At 49.2% G+C, this 16,758-nt stretch overlaps 1 protein-coding gene across 3 annotated transcripts; it reads left to right on the top strand.

Annotated features, from left to right (window-relative positions):
* The first annotated feature begins 1,754 nt into the window (after nucleotides 1-1,754).
* Nucleotides 1,755-6,855, top strand: LOC101951947 (C3a anaphylatoxin chemotactic receptor-like). 3 transcript variants are annotated; one of them, XM_065573676.1, is made up of 2 exons: nucleotides 1,755-2,075; nucleotides 3,659-6,855. In XM_065573676.1, exon 2 carries the CDS (start codon nucleotides 3,681-3,683, stop codon nucleotides 4,647-4,649), a length of 969 nt encoding a protein of 322 aa, XP_065429748.1. In that variant the 5' UTR covers nucleotides 1,755-2,075; nucleotides 3,659-3,680; the 3' UTR covers nucleotides 4,650-6,855. The 3 variants fall into 3 exon arrangements, with proteins under 3 accessions (XP_065429748.1, XP_065429747.1, XP_042698408.2); XM_065573675.1 differs by lacking the exon at nucleotides 1,755-2,075 and adding an exon at nucleotides 2,097-2,886 and having other exon boundaries at nucleotides 3,662-6,855; XM_042842474.2 differs by lacking the exon at nucleotides 1,755-2,075 and adding an exon at nucleotides 2,097-2,886.
* The last annotated feature ends 9,903 nt before the right edge of the window (nucleotides 6,856-16,758 follow it).

The raw sequence follows: 16,758 nt of genomic DNA, 5'->3' as shown, positions 1-16,758 counted from the left end.
TAGTAGGAGACATGGGCCAGAAATTGACACCATGGAAATGGAGAAAAACTTGGAATCTTGTGGGTTCTAGAGTCTTGGATATTCTGGACATGAGTTCCAGATGTCTCAATGTTTTAAAACTGAATAGAGTCCCTTGGGTTCTAGATTCCTAGCTAGCCCCATAATCATGTGTGTTCTACGTTTCTTGGTGTGTTTAAAAAATCCAGTAGGGTTCAGAAGGTTCCAGATTCCTGTTTGGTTCTAGAACCCAGGAGGTGCCATGTCTACAAACGGTTTTAAACTTGATAGGCTCCCATGGGTTCTAGATTCCAGGCTGGCACTACAACCTTGGTAGTTTTCATATGTCCAAATAGTTTTGCACAGCATAATATCCCATGGGTTCCAGATCTCTCAATGTGCCAAAGCCAGGTAGGGTCCTGTGGGCTCTAGGTTTCTGAGTAGTACTAAAATCATGATTTCTGAATGATTTAAAACTCTGTGGTGTCTTGTGGGTTCCAGAATCCTGGCTGTTTCTAGAAACTTCTGTGCTCTCAAAGTATTAAAACCTGATCAGATACCATTTGTTCTACAATGTCATCAGTTCTAAAGCCAGTCAATGTAGTAAAACCGATTTAATGGTGGGGTTCTAGGCTCCTGTCTGGTTGTATAACCTCATGGTTCTAGGTCTGTCAATGGTTTTAAATATCCAGAACAGTGATCTAATTAAAAGAAAACCCCTCCTGCTGCTGTATCTAAAATAGAGAAGACTCTCCATTCTGCTGACGAAGTGCATGGACCAATGATCTCTCCTTCTAGAGCTGCGTTTTTTCAGAAGTCCAAGTTCTGTGGCTTCATTGCAGGAGATCCTTATAAAAACACCAAGGGCTACAGACCTCCACTTTCTAAAGTGGTCCATCATTTTGGTTGCCTGTAAATTCTGGAGGTTCCTGACATGCAACTCCTTCAAAGAGCCCTGCTTTTCAGAAAGAGCTGAGTCGTTGTTCTCTGAAAACCTGGTCCCTGTAAGTGGTGTCAAGATGGGCACACCACCCCCAACCATGGAGACACTGAAAATCACTAGTTTGGGAAATTGATCCCGAAATCCAGTGGGAGCATGGAGTGAACAAGCCAGATCTTGTGTTGATATAAATCAGTATAGCTCAGTTATCCTCGGTTCAGAACTCATGGATTCTATTCCCAGCTCTGTGAGGGGAGAGGGGTTTAGTGGTTGGGGGCAGAGATGGGGTTCAGGACTCCTGGGTTTCATCCCCAGCTTTGGGAGGGTCATAGAGTCTAGTGAGTTAGAGCAGGGGTGGCTGGGAGCTAGGACTCCTGGGTTCCTTCCCAGGTTTGGCAGGGTCATAGGGTCTAGAGGTTAGAGTGGGGGTGGGGGTGGGAGCAAGGACGCCTGGGTTCTATCTTTGGCTCTGGGAGGGGAGTGGTGTATTCCATGCTTTGACCTCTCCAGCTCATCGCTCCCAGCAACAGGCTGAGGGCCAGCTTCTGCTACAACACCCCCGCCCCCTTCCCTGTAACACTGTCTTTGTGCAACACCCTGCAGCGGTGAGATGAGCCCAGAAGTCTCTTTTGCAAGCAGATGTCTGAACACTTTCCCCTCCCCCATCCCCTTCTGCTGCGGCAGATCCATGTGCAAGGGGAGTTGCTGGCCACCTGCTCGCTGGGGTCCAGAAATGGTCTGGTTCCACATCGGCCACTGGGGTCTGCTGAGGTGGGGGGAGCTGGGATCTGCATGGGGCAGGGGGAAGAGGAGCTGGGAGCTGTGAAGGGTAAAACTAGGTCAGGGATCTACCGAGGGGGATCTGGGATCTGCGCAGGGCAAGGCCAGGTCAGGGATCTGCAGAGGCCGTCAGCCCTGTGCAGTGCAGGTTGGGAAACTGCTATGGTGGGAAACAAGATGTGACCTGGGTCCTTCCACCAAGCTCTGGAAGGGGAAGTGCCCGTTGCTCAGAAGAACCCTTCAGACGTGGGACCCAACCGCATGAGGGAGCTGAGCTGCCCCGGGCCATCGACTCCTCCGGCGGTGGTAGGGGAAGAGGTCGCTCCTTTCCCCTGGTGCCCACCCAATACATAGCCAGGTAAGCTTGGATTCCCTTTGAGCAAAGAGGGCTACGAGTCAGGACTCCTGGGTTCTAACCCTGGCTATGGGAAGGGAGTGGGGTCTAATGGTTAGAGCAGGGGCTGGCTGGGAGCCAGGATGCCTGGGTTCTATCTTTGGCTCTGGGCGGGGAGTGGTGTATTCCGTGCTTTGACCTCTCCGGTTCATCGCTCCCAGCAACACGCTGAGGGCCAGCCTCTGCTACAACACCCCCACCCCCCTTCCCTGTTACACTATCTTTGTGCAACACCCTGCAGCAGTGAGATGAGCCCGGAAGTCTCTTTTGCAAGCAGGTGTCTGAACACTTCCCCCCCTCACCCCGTCCTGCTGCGGGCAGAGCCATGTGCAAGGGGAGATGCTGGCCACCTGCTCGCTGGGGTCCAGAAATGGTCTGGTCCCACATCGGCCACTGGGGTCTGCCGAGGTGGGGGGAGCTGGGATCTGCATGGGGCAGGGGGAAGAGGAGCTGGGAGCTGTGAAGGGTAAAACTAGGTCAGGGATCTGCCGAGGGGGATCTGGGATCTGCGCAGGGCAAGGCCAGGTCAGGGATCTGCAGAGGCCGTCAGTCCTGTGCAGTGCAGGTTGGGAAACTGCTGTGGTGGGAACCAAGATGTGACCTGTGTCCTTCCGCCAAGCTCTGGAAGGGGAAGTGCCCATTGCTCAGAAGAACCCTTCAGATGTGGGACCCATCCCCACGAGGGAGCTGAGCTGCCCCGGGCCATCGACTGCTCCGACAGTGGTAGGGGAAGAGGTCGCTCCTTTCCCCTGGTGCCCACCCAAGACATAGCCAGGTAAGCTTGGATTCCCTTTGAACAAAGAGGGCTACGAGTCAGGAATCCTGGGTTCTAACCCTGGCTCTGGGAGGGGAGTGGGGTCTAGTGGTTAGAGCAGGGGGAGGCAGCTGGGAGTCTGAACTCCTGGGTTCTATCTCTGGCTCTGGGAGGGGAGTGGGGTCTAATGGTTAGAGCAGGGGCTGGCTGGGAGCCAGGACCCCTGGGTTCTCTCCCAAGCTCTGGGAGGGGAGGGGAGTCTAGTGTTAGAGCACCTGCATAACTGACATATCTGCTAGCAGTTCCCAGGTTTCGTAAGAGGGCTGGTTCACTTTGCACAACTGGGTGATGCTCCCTTTCTCTGCCTGCGAGGGGCGTGGGCAGGGGCGGGATCAGTGCCCTTGGGGTCAGAATCTGGTAATCTAGGCCCAAAGGGGGGAAGTTGTGGTGGTGACTGTGAGACCACAGAGCTGTGTGGTTTCCCAACACTTTTTCCGGGATGGGGCGGCTGGGAGTGTGGGTGGGGGATGAGGATAGAGTTTGGGGGGAGGAGCAGCATGATGGGGGAATGAGGGGGCCAGGAGTTTGGGGAGCTGGGGGATGAGGGGTCGGGGGCATGGAGCAATGGTGGGGTTGGGAGGAGGGACTGGGAGTCCAGGGAAAGGGGGGATTTGGGAGAGGTGGGGGATGGGTGAAGGTGTGAGGAGGCTGGGGCCAGAGGAGAGGTAGCAGTTGGGGGAACGACGGGGTCCTGTGGCCAATGTCTCACTGGGCCTCTTTCACACACCCCCAGCAGCCTCCCTCGCCTCCTAGCCATGAACGGCTCCCGTGCCCCCCACAACGCCACCGGGGCTGTGGAGGACACCATGCGGCACATAGCCATCAGCACCAATGCCCTGGTATTGGGGCTGGGCTTGGCCGGCAATGGGCTAGTGATCTGGATCACCACCTCCGGCCGGGCCGGGCCGCCCACCTTCCCCTCAGCCTGCTACCTCCACCTGGCCGTGGCCGACCTGCTCTTCTCCGCCGGGCGCATCCCTGCCATCGTCCAGGAGGCCTTGAGGTCCCGCTGGCCCTTCGGCCGAGCCCTCTGCAAGCTTCACTCCTTCACTCGCTACTTGGTTGTCTTCGCCGGCGTCTTCGTGCTCACCCTCATCAGCCTCCACCGCTGCCTGCTGGTGGCTCAGCCTGTCTGGGTCCGGAACCACCACAGGCCCCGGATTGGGTGTTGGCTGATCGCTGGGGCCTGGTTCCTGGCCATCTGCTTCAGCGTCCCCTACCTGGTGTTCAGGGACGTGGAGACCAGACAGGGGGAGTCCTTCTGCGTCTACCAGAGACACCTGCGGCATTTCGTCGAGATGCCCCTGAGGCTGAGCCGGTTCCTGGGCGGGTTTCTGGTCCCTTTCGCCATCATCGCCACGTCCTACATGGTCTTGACCTGGAAGCTGAGGAGAAGAAGCTGGGCGGGCTCCCGGCGGACCTTCGCCTTGGTGCTGGCCGTGGTGGCTCTCTTCTTTGTTTGCTGGTTGCCCCATCACGTCCTGGTGCTGCTCAGTACGTACCAGGCGGACAAAAAGATCTGGGGCGTGGCGCTCAAGTTGGCCAACGCCTTGGCCTACCTCCATAGCTGTCTCAACCCTGTGCTGTATGGGCTGATGGGGTACGTCCGGAGCAGAGGGCGCCGGAGGGGCTCCTTCCTGGGCATCTTCCGCAGGGCCCTGGCTGAGGAAGAGGAGGGATCGGGTGAGATGGAGGCGTCACAGAGCATCAGACAGACTAGTTGAGAGTGGAGGACTTGGGACTCCTGGGTTCTATCCCCAGCTCTGGGAAGGGAACAGAGTCTAGTGGGTTAGGGCTGGGTGAGCAAGGAGTCAGGACTCCTGGATTCTATTTTCCAGGTCTCCCATTATTTCGTTATGAGTGTGAGCTAAGACCAATCTCTGAATCTGTCTCTTGCCTTCTGCTTCAATTTCTTCATCCATAAAATAGGGGTAGTAATCCTTCTGTTGTCTATTTAGGCTGTAAACACAATGGGGCATGGACAGTCACTCACTGTGTGTCTGTGCAGTGTCCAGCACAATGGAGGGCTTTGATCTCGTTCGGGGTCTGTCTGTGTTGGGGATTAGGAGACAGATTCATCAGAACTGTAAGTCTTTGTGTGAATGGCTCAGTTTTGTGGAGTTTCTTGAATCAAAAAAGTTTTGGAAGAAAACTTTCAAAGTTGTCGCCAGCTCATGTTTTGAAATGTCCAAAATGAAAATTCCACCTTTCCGGCCCCAAATGCTTTTTTTCTTTTTTAAATTTAGGCTAATTTGTGTTTTTAAAAAGTTTTCAGATGGTCAACATTTAAAATGAAACATGTTGAAATGATCAAACCAAAATATTTTGATCAACCCAAATTGAAATTCCCCCTCCCCCACCCCAGATTTTCATGTTTGTGAACATTTTTGAGATTTTTTTGTTTCCTCCCCATTTCGCACTGGAAAATTTTTCAAAATCTCCCCCCAAAATGTTGCAGGCCAGGAAATACCTGCTCAGATCTACAGATTATTTCAGAACGTCTTACTGTGGAGTTGGGATTGTGTGTGAGACAGACACAAGTTGCATTAAAGCCAATGGGTGTCCTAAACACTCTGCTTCAGGCTCAATGGAAGGAGAAATGAAGCCAATTTATGGAGCAGAGAGAGATACAGGCAGTGGAAGCTACCACCCAAGGCATGTGTCCGCTCAGAGCTGGGCCATGTGGGTTATTCCCTGGTTGTGAACACGGTGGTGAAGAGAGTGGCTGCAGACCATGTGCATGGGAGGCAGGAAATCTGGAACAGGAGATCTGTGTGAGACCCAGAAAGGGAGCAGAGAGACAGAGTTTCTTGGGCACAGAGTCCGCTGGAGAGGCAGGCATGGGCATTGTGGTGTAAGGAAGCTGCCTGCTGCCACTTGTTTCTACAGCAGTCGGGGAATAAGGATAGTGTGTGTGTGTTCTCAGTAAATAAACAGGATTGTACCAAAGAATGGACCTGATTCAGAGCACCCATTTCTCCTCCTAATGGAACTTGCAACCCTACCAGGCCCAGAATATTAGCAAACCACAGGTTTCAAAAGGACGAAGCGTTCCCAGAAAAAGACAGGGTGCTGGGCTGCCCTGTCCCCCTCAGTGTAATTCCCAGTGTGGGTAGACGTACCTGAGCTAGCTTCGATGGAGGTAGCATGCTTAAAATAGACGATTTAGCCACCACTAGTGGGGCTGGCTGCCTGAGGATGTAGCTAAGATCTGGGACAGCATCACGCCGCTGGGGCTACACGGCTAGCAGGGGGGCGTCTCTCCGAGCTGAGAATCTCACCTCCAGCTACAGTGTAGATGGACCCCAACTGATAGAAGGCAGGTGACGGCTGAAGTGTTTCCAAAGGAGATGGTTCAAAATTTTCCAATGGAGCAGTTTCCCATCAGAAAACACTGATTTGACAACATGGAGACGTTTCGGGGCGGGGGAGGAAATCAATTTTTGTTGAAGCAAAATTATGAAAAAGTTAAGGCCAAGGCGTTTCATTGTGTGGATTTTTATATAATTAATATCAAAAGAGGGTTGGCAGGATTCCAGTTTTATTGTTTTATGACATTGTTAGTTTTTAAGCACACATTTTAGACCTTTTCTGATCGACTTCACATCTCACAGTTGCAGGGAAGTTTGGGGAGGGAGGAGAGACAATAACTATTTAATGGCGGTAGATAATGGGATTCACAAAGTTCAAAGCTTTCTAACCATTCAAATACAAATCGTCAACATCACCTGACAGAATATACAAAGTAAATCGTCTTCAACCAAACTCAAAGACGGTCACAAGCGGCGTTTTTCTGACTTTGCCCATCTGTAAATTGCAATGATGATCGATGAAATTTTTTTTTGGTGTGTGTACAGTGAAATTGACGTTTACCGACAATGGCTGATAACAATCGAATCCTTCCCAACCTAAATAAAATACGTCTCTATAGACTCATAGATTTCAAGGCCAGAAGGGCCCGTTGTGATCATTTAGTCTCACCTCCTTTGTAACGTAGGCCAGAGAACTGTCCTGAATTGATTTGTAGTTAATCTAGAGTGGATCTTTTAGGGGGGAAAAATCCCATCTTGATTTTAAAATGGCCAGTGATGGAGAATCCATCATGACCCTTTGTAAACTGTTCCAATGGTGAATTGCCCTCACTGTGAAAAATGTACGTCATTATATATTGGACTGGGATTCAGGAGACCTGGGTTTTATTCCAACCTCTGCCCCTGACTGGCTGGGTGACCTTGGGGAAAGTAGTCACCACTCTGTGCCTCAAAAAGAAGAACAGGAGTACTTGTGGCACTTAGAGACTAACAAATTTATTAGAGCATAAGCTTTCGTGGACTACAGCCCACTTCTTCTGTGAGATCTTTGGGAGACAGACCTGTCCTCGCTTACAGACAACCCTCCAACCTAAAGCAAATACTCACCAGCAACCACACATCACTGAACAAAACCACTAACCCAGGAACCTATCCTTGTAACAAACCCCGATGCCAACTCTGTCCACATATCTATTCAAGTGACATCATCATAGGACCTAATCACATCAGCCATACCATCAGGGGCTCGTTCACCTGCACATCTACCAATGTGATATATGCCATCATGTGCCAGCAATGCCCCTCTGCCATGTACATTGGCCAAACCGGACAGTCTCTACGCAAAAGAATTAATGGACACAAATCTGACATCAGGAATCAAAATACTCAAAAACCAGTGGGAGAACACTTTAACCAGTCTGGTCATTCAGTGACAGACCTGCGGGTGGCTATATTACAACAGAAAAACTTCAAAAACAGACTCCAAAGAGAGACTGCTGAGCTAGAATTGATATGCAAACTAGACACAATCAACTCCGGTTTGAATAAGGACTGGGAATGGCTGAGCCATTACAAACATTGACTCTATCTCCCCTTGTAAGTACTCTCACACTTATTATCAAACTGTCTGTACTGGGCTAGCTTGATTATCACTTCAAAAGTTTTTTTTTCTCTTAATTAATTGGCCTCTCAGAGTTGGTAAGACAACTCCCACCTGTTTATGCTCTCTGTATGTGTGTATATATATCGCCTCAATATATGTTCCATTCTATATGCATCCGAAGAAGTGGGCTGTAGTCCACGAAAGCTTATGCTCTAATAAATTTGTTAGTCTCTAAGGTGCCACAAGTACTCCTGTTCTTCTTTTTGCGGATACAGACTAACACGGCTGTTACTCTGAAATCTGTGCCTCAGTTTCCCAGACTAAGGAGGGACCTGATAACAGTACTCAGTGGTGGGAAGGGCTGTTATAAAAAGGATGGAGATCAATTGTTCTCCATGTTCACTGAAGGTAGGACATGAAGCAATGGGCTTAATCTGCAGAAGGGTGGTGGAGGTTGGATATTAGGAAAAACTGTCTCTCAGGGCAGTTCAGCTCTGGAATTAGCTCCCAAGGGAGGTTGTGGAATCCCTATCACTGGAGGGTTTTAAGACCAGGTTGGACAATCACCTGTCAGGGCAGGTCTAAGTTGACTTGGTCCTGCCTCAGCATGTGGGATGGACTAGATGCCCTCTGGAGGTCCCTTCCTCTGAGTCTAATATAATAGATTAAAAACAAAAATAGCACTGCAATGAAGTGCTTCAATTTGATTAAAGCAAAATGTTTTGTAAAGGCCGTTTTGCTATTTCTGACACAACGCTGGGTTTGTGGGGAATTTTCAAATTTCAGCTTTGGATGAAAGGAAATTTGGAACTGACAGAATTTCCCATGGGATGCAAATTCCAACCAGCTCCTGTCGCCAGCCCGAGAGGATGAAAAATCATGAGCTCAGCCCCCTGAAAAAAATCACAAGCTTGACTTCAAAATCATGAGATTTGAATAATAATGATCGGTTTGAGGTCCTTTTATTGGGTTTCTGGTTCTTTTGGATTCCTGTTTTCCAGCTCCTCACCTCAAACTATGAAGGCTAGAAACTGATTGTTTGTTTGTGGTCGGGAGGGCTGAGATTTTCCCCAGTCACATCCCTCCAGCAGCTGGGGATTTCAGATGAAATAGGAGATCTGGTTTGTTCACGTAGCTGGATCTTGTAAAGAGTTAACCGTCACTGAGTTTACACAGTCTCTCAAGTAAAGAATTATAAGCAGCCGGTTGTGACAGACTTGGTTTTAACTTCAAGAGAAATCTCAGACTCAACTATTTGCCAATGTTTTGTTGGGCTAAAGGGCAGGTGGTAAACATATGAAGGGGTTATGGCTGGTGGCACACGACATGCAAAGCTACGTTACCCAGGTAGACCAAATCAGGACAGTTCCATTGACTTGAATCTGGCCCATTGACACCAATGGAGATACAGCCGATTGACCCCAGAGGGGGACCTAGCCCCATTAAGTCCAATGGAGCAATGTTGATATCAGCCAGTCCCTTGCCCTGGGGTTAGATCAGAGCTTGTGCCCCTTAGAGGGGAAAGGCCCTGTGTCCCATTCACCACCTCCTTGAGCCACCCAATCCTCACCCTGGGACTGGATCAGAGCCAGTACCCGCTAGAGGGGACAGGCCCTGTGTCCCATTACGCCCCCCCATGAGCCAGCCAGTCCCTGCCCTGGAGTCTGGTGGGAGCTGGTGCCTCCTAGAGGGGAAAGGCCCCATGCCCCATTCTCTGCTCCCCCAAACCAGCCAGTCCCCACCCTGGGCTGGATGAGAGCTAACGCTCCCTAGAGGGGAAAGGCCACATGCCCCATTCCCTGCCCCCCCGAGCCAGCCAGTCCCCACCCTGGGCTGGATGAGAGCTAATGCTCCCTAGAGGGGAAAGGCCACATGCCCCATTCCCTGCACCCCTGAGTCAGCCTGGGGCCCTGAGGACAGACGGTGAGAAATTAACAGGTTGTTGCTATCTGCAGGTGCCAGAGACCAGCTGGGTTTCAGTCGCTCGGCGCCGTCTGTGCCGACCGGGTGTTGGGTTACAGGCGCTGAACAGGTAAAGGTCGTTGTCTTAGCATCTCGTGGCTGGCTTTAAATCCACACGACCAGAAAATGCTCTAGACACTTCCTCGCCGAATGACCTTCAGCTGCCCCCTTTGTTCAACCTAATTTTCACCTTCTAGGTGCTAAACCAGCCCTGGGCTCCCCCCACCCCCAGCTCCGTCAGTGCCTTTCACTCCTGACCCACAGCCCCCTGCTAGTCCAGCCCTGCGTCCATAGGCACCTTACACGGTAAATGTCAGTGTGATAATGTATAGTCTGGGACCAGCCCGCTCAGCTGTTACAGGAGACGTAGGACAAGCACCTGAATTGCACATATGCTGCCATCTACTGGCCAGATGGTTTTACTGCCATCATCAGCCCTGGGCCTTTGGATAACAGTCTATAGCAGTAGGTCCCAACCAGGGGTCCGTGTACCACTGGGGGTACGCAGAGGTCTTCCTGGGGGTACCGCAATCCATCCAGATATTTGCCTAGGTTTACAACACGCTACATAAGAAGCACTAGCAAAGTCAGTAGAAACTCTAATTTCATTCAGGCCGTGACTTGTTTAATCTGCTCTATGTACCAGTGGGTTTCAAACTGTGGGTTGCGACCCATTTCTGGGTCGTGGTGGCTCTGGTCAGCACCACTGACCAAGCCATTAAAAGTCCCGGCTAAGGCAGACTAGTCCCTACCTGTTCTGACACCGCGCTGTGCCCTGGAAGCAGCCAGCAGCAAGTCCGGCTCCTAGGCGAGGGAACCACGGGCTCTGCATGCCGCCCCCACCCCGAGTACCGGCTCCACACTCCCATTGGCTGGAAAAGGGCCAATGGGATCCGGGGGGGCGGTGCTTGCAGGCAAGAGCCACGCGGAGGCATTTGCACACCTCCGCCTAGGAGCCGGGCCTGCTCCTGACTGCTTCCAGGGCGCAGCGTGGTCCACAGTGCCAGGAGAGGCAGGAAGCCTGCCTTAGCACCACTGCTGAACTGCTGACCGGCAGCCGCCTGAGGTAAACTCACACCCCAACCCCGCACCCCAATTCCCTGTTCCAGCCCTGAGCCCCCCCCAAACCCGGAGCCCCATCCTGCAGCCCAAACCTCTCATCCCTGGCCCCACCACAGAGCCTGCACCCCTGCCCAGAACCCTGATCCCCTCTCACACCCCTCCCTCTGCCCCAGCCCAGAGCCCCCTCCCGCATTCTGAACCCCTCATTCCCAGCCCCACCCTGCAGCCCTCACCCCCGCACCCCAACCATCTGCCCCAGCCCTGAGCCCTTCCCACACCCCAAACCCCTCATTCCCAGCTCCGTTGGGTTGCAGGTATCAACAATTTTCTTCAACTAGGTCCCCAGAAAAGAACGTTGAAAAGCACTGCTATATACTAAACACATAAATGAAAGTACAATATTTATATTCCAATCGATTTATTTTATACTTACATGGCAAAATGAGGAAGTAAACCATCTGTCACTACTAGTGTGCTGTGACCCTTGCATTTTTATGTCTGCTTTTGTAAACAAATCATTTTTAAGTGAGGAGAAACTTGGGGGTATAGAAGACAAATGAGAATCCAGAAAGGGGAACAGTAGTCTGGAAAGGTTGAGAGCCACTGGTCTATAGGGTCTTTTCACACTGAGATGTGGCCACCTCTGGGGTGGGGTATGGGGGCTGTTTATACAGATGACAGAGAGGAAAACGAGAGAGCTGCTGTGGGGAGTAGGGTGGGGTCAGGGTTGCTGGAAGAATTTGTACAGTGGGGGGCCTGAGAGCCAGTGAATCAAATGGTAAAACCCATATATGATGGAAACCACTTCAATCCAGGGGGTGCAGCACCTGGGGGGGGGGGGCAGGGACAGATCAGGGGGGCTGCTGTGGGTGGTGAGGTGGGGGCAGGGAGCAATCTGGGATTCGGGGCTGAGCCAGATCTGGGGAGGCCATTGTGGATTTCAGCCCAGCATTGATGCTGGAAGGTTTAATCTCACTTTCTTGTTGTGAGGGAATCAGATACGGCATCTTAAAATTGATTCTCCCAACACACACACCCCACGTGCGGCTCCCCCTGCCCCACCCATGGATTCTGTCTGGTGACAGGAAGCTGTCTTCTCGGGCGAGAGAGCACGGGCGGGGGGGTGGCTCAGCGGGGGTGGGGGGGAGATGCTCACAAGGCTGAACCTGCAAAGCCTCCAAGCCGGCCAGCTCCGTGCAAGCTTCAAACAGCTCGGCTCACCTCTGAGGCCTCTCGTGACAAAGGGTCTCTGATCCGTCTGCAGAGACGGTCGCCCACATCCGGGTCAGCCACAGCCCGAGAGCAGGGCTGACTTGCGACCGCATTGTTGCAGAAATTCAGCCTGATAAAACCTGGAGACACACCAGACCCAGCTTGGGCCCCCGAAGTGCCGCTGGGTCAGGACTGATACATGGGTGTGCCCCGGTCACCCCTTGAACATCCAGGAGAGACACTGCCGGGTGGTGAGTGGATCGTGAATCTCTCGCTTCGTTGGATGTGAGCCACACAACATAATGCCTGCTCCACGACTGGCTGGTGGACTGGTTTACGCTGGAGAACGGCCAGCGACGTTGCAGAGGGCGAAAGCTGCGTGAATTTTGGCCGGGAATATCGGGATTCATTGAGTCATTAGTTTTAAAAAGCCACTGTGATGGGGTACCCAGCGTGCAAGCTGGACTGTGGGACCTCTGAGCTCTCTGTCCCACCAATCTCGGGTGTCCCTCTCACACTGTGATGCTGTGACAAGCGACAAACCTCTGGCAGGCCCTGCACTTACACAGCCATCCCCAGGCAGGGACACACCCAGCTGAGTTCCAGGAATGCTTCTCCCAGCCCCTCATGAACCATTAATAGGGAGGGTCCAGTCAATCCCCCCGGCTCCCTGGCCTTGCAGCCCAGAAATGTACAGTCCTGCCCTGGTGAGAAGCCTGGCCAGTGTAAGTTCCTTACCCAGTCGGTGCCTCCCCCGATGTGGAGAGCACAAACACCAGCCTTTGTAAACCGAGCTGAGATTTCACAAGCACTTCCATCAAAACACACAGTTTTAGGTATTATATAAAACAGGTTTATTAACTGCAGACAGAGAGATTTAACTTGGTTATAAGCATCGAGCATAGAGATCACAGTTCGTTACAGCAGAAATAAAAGTAAATTCCAAATCTGAGTTCTATAAACTAAAAAAGCTTTAAATCACGCCGGGTCTCGCCCTGGCAGAGGGTACAAGCAGGTGACAGATCCTCAATAAGCAGTCTGGGACTCACCTCCAGCCTGGGACCCCCTCCCCAGTTCAAAGTCTTTGTCCTCCTGTGGGGGGGAGTGAGACCAAGTGGTGACGTCTTTTTCCCTCTTTTATAGTTTCTTCCAGTTTCTGGAAAGATCTTTTGCTATGATGCGGGTCAAACAGTCTCCATTATCTACGTGCTGTTTCTGAGAAATCTCCATTTCATACAGTTCCTGAGATAGTGGATTCTTGGTGGGTACTGATGAGCCTTTAACGCGGTCGGGTTCCTCCACTGTCGTACCTGAGAGGCTGGTTGTGTCTGTTCCCCAACATCACAACTTACAAATAGAAAACTTCACAACCTCACATACCATGACAGCACGTACAATCCAGTGGGATATTAACAGATCAAGACTTTTCAAATCATACCTCACAAGGCAGACTTTGTACAGAACATATCATATTTATATGACAGTGGTGAATATGGGGGTCCCAGGGTGCTGTTTTGAGGTACAGAATACAACAGTCACACATTTTATTTAAAGTCGCCAATATTTTAAACACCTCCCGACTCCATTGGCTTCCAAAACAGAGCTGGATATTTCTGGTTTCCTGAAACTTTTGGCAGAGTTTTGTAGGTCGCCGACTCTTACAAAATTTGGTTGAGGCATTCGCCACGCTTGTCATTTTCCTCTAAGTCCCAGATCCTGGAATCAGCTGATTAGGTGGAAATTTCAGCTTTCTTTTCTATTTTTTTAGGTAAGTTTCCAGACTTTGTTGTTGCAGAGAAAAGGTTGAAATGGTTCAAAAAAATTCATAAGGGAAAAAAGAAGAACCCAAATGTCTTTCTTTTCAAACCAATCTCATGATGTTTTAGGGGGTGGCTCATAAGGTTTGAAGGCTTGGGCTTGGCAATGAAGAGACAGGACTAGATTTTTAAAATGGCTAAGGAAGTTAGGTGCCAAATTCCCATTGAAGTTACAAGTTAAGCACCTAACTCACATACGTGCTTTTGAAAATCTCACCCGTAGAAGCCTAAATCAATTCAATTACATCATGTAATGGCAGACAGCTAAAAAGTAACATTTAAGTGCTTATATACAAATGCTAGACATCAAAATAATAAGATGGGTGAACTTGAGTACCTTGTAGTAAATGAGGATGTTGATATAATAGGCATCACAGAAACTTGGTGGAATGAGGATAATCAATGGGACACAGAAATACTAGGTTACAACATATATCAGAAGAACATAACAGGACATGCTGCTGGGGGTGTGGCACTATGTGTGAAAGAAAGCATAGAGTCAAATGAAGTAAAAATCTTAAATGAACCAAACTGTACCATACAATCTCTATGGATAGTAATTTGATGCTCTAATAATAAGCAGGAGGTATATATTACCAAGCACCTGACCAGGATGGTGATAGTGACTGTGAAATGCTCAAGGAGATTAGAGAGACAATAAAAATAAAAAACTCAGTAATAATGGGGGATTTCAACTGTCCCCAAATTGACTGGGTACATATCACTTCTGGACAGGACACAGACATGAAGTTTCTTGACACCATAAATGACTGTTTCTTGGAGCAGCTAGTCCCGGAACCCACAAGGGGAGAGGCAATTCTTCATTTAGTCTTAAGTGGAGTGCAGCATCTTGTTCAAGAGGTGAATATAATGAAACTGCCTGGTAATAGTGGCCATAATATAATTAAATTTAACATCCCTGTGACAGGGAAAACACCACAGCAGCCCATCATGGTAGCATTAAATTTCAGAAATTGGAACAACATAAAAATGAGGAAGTTAGTTAACCAGAAATTAAAGGGTCCAGTGCCAAAAGTGAAATCCCTTCAAGCTTCATGGAAACTTTTTTAAAACACCATAATAGAGGCTCAAATGTATACTCCAAATTAAAAAACATAGTAAGAAAACTAAAAAAGTTCCACCAAGGCTAAATAACAAAGTAAAAGAAGCTTTGAGAGGCAAAAAAGCATCCTTTAAAAAGGGGAAGTTAAATCCTATTGAGGAAAATAGAAAGGAAGCTAAACTCTGGTAAGTGAAAGTAGCATTAGGAGGCCAAAAGAGAATTTGAAGAACAGTTCGCCAAAGACTCGAAAAGTTATAACAAAAATTACATCAGAAGCAGGAAGCTGCTAAACAACCAGTGGGGCCACTGGAGGATCGAGATGCTAAAGGAGCACTCAGTGATGATAAGGTCATTGAGGAGAAACTAAATGAATTATTTGCATCGGTCTTCACGGCTGAGGATGTGATGGAGATTCCCAAACCTGAGCCATTCTTTTGAGGTGACAAATCTGAGGAACTGTCCCAGATTGAGGTGTCCTTAGAGGAGGTTTTGGAACCAATTGATAAACTAAATAGTATAAGTACCAGGACCAGATGGGATTCACCCAAGAGTCCTGAAGGAACTCAAATGTGAAATTGCAGAACTATTAACTGGGGTATGCAATCTATCATTTAAACAGCTTCTGTACTATATGACTGGAGGATAGCTAATGTGACACCAATTTTTTTAAAAAGCTCCACAGGTGATACCGGCAATTACAGGCCAGGAAGCCTAACGTCAGTAATGTGCAAACTGCTCGAAACTATAGTAAAGAACAGAATTATCACACACATAGATGAACATAATTTGTTAGGGAAGAGTCAACATGGTTTTTGTAAAGGGAAATGATGCCTCACCAATCTACGAGAATTCTTTGTGGGGGTCAAAAAGTATATGGACAAGGGTGATTCCAGTGGATATAGTGTGCTTGGAGTTTCAGAAAGCCTTTGACAAGTTTCCTCACCAAAGGCTCTTAAAAAAAGGAAGCTGTCATGAGATAAGAAGGAAGGTCGTCCCATGCATCAGGAACGGGTTAAAAGATAGGAAACAAAGGGTAGCAATAAATGGTCAGTTTTCAGAATGGAGACAGGTAAATAGTGGTGTCCCTAAGGGTCTGTACTGGGACCAGTGCTGTTCAATATGTTCATAAAGGAACTGGAAAAAGAGGTAAACAGTGAGGTGGCTAAATTTTCTGATGATACAAAATACTCAATATAGTTAAGTTCAAAGCTGACTGTGAAGAATTACAAAGGGATCTCACAAAACTGGGTGACTGGGCAACAAAATGGCAGCTGAATTTCAGTGATGATAAATGCAAAGTAATGCACCTTGGAAAACATAATCTCAACTATAAATATAAAATGATGGGGTCTAAATTAGCTGTGACCACTCTAGAAAGAGATCTTGGAGTCATTGTGGATACTTCTCTAAAAACATCCACTCAATGTGCAGTGGCAGTCGAAAAAGCGAACAGAATGTTGGGAATCTTTAAGAAAGGGATAGATAATAAGACTGAAAATATCATATTGTCTCTGTATAAATCCATGGTACACCCACATCTTGAATACTGCATGCAGATGTGGTCGCCCTATCTCAAAAAAGATATACTGGAATTAGAAAAGGTACAGAAAAGGACTATGAAAATGATTAGGGGTATGGAACAGCTTCCATATCAGAAGAGATTAATAAGACTGGGACTTTTCAGCCTGGAAACGAGCTGACTAAGGGGGGATATCATGGAAGTCTATAAAATCCTGACTGGTGTGGAACAAGTAAATAGGGAAGTGTTATTTATTCCTTCTCATAACACAAGAACTAGGAGTC

This window comes from Chrysemys picta, chromosome 20, assembly GCF_011386835.1.
Source record: "Chrysemys picta bellii isolate R12L10 chromosome 20, ASM1138683v2, whole genome shotgun sequence".
In the NCBI taxonomy this organism is placed as follows: domain Eukaryota; kingdom Metazoa; phylum Chordata; order Testudines; family Emydidae; genus Chrysemys; species Chrysemys picta.
The sequence above is the reverse complement of the archived record's forward strand: the minus strand, read 5'-3'. Positions and strand labels throughout refer to the sequence as shown.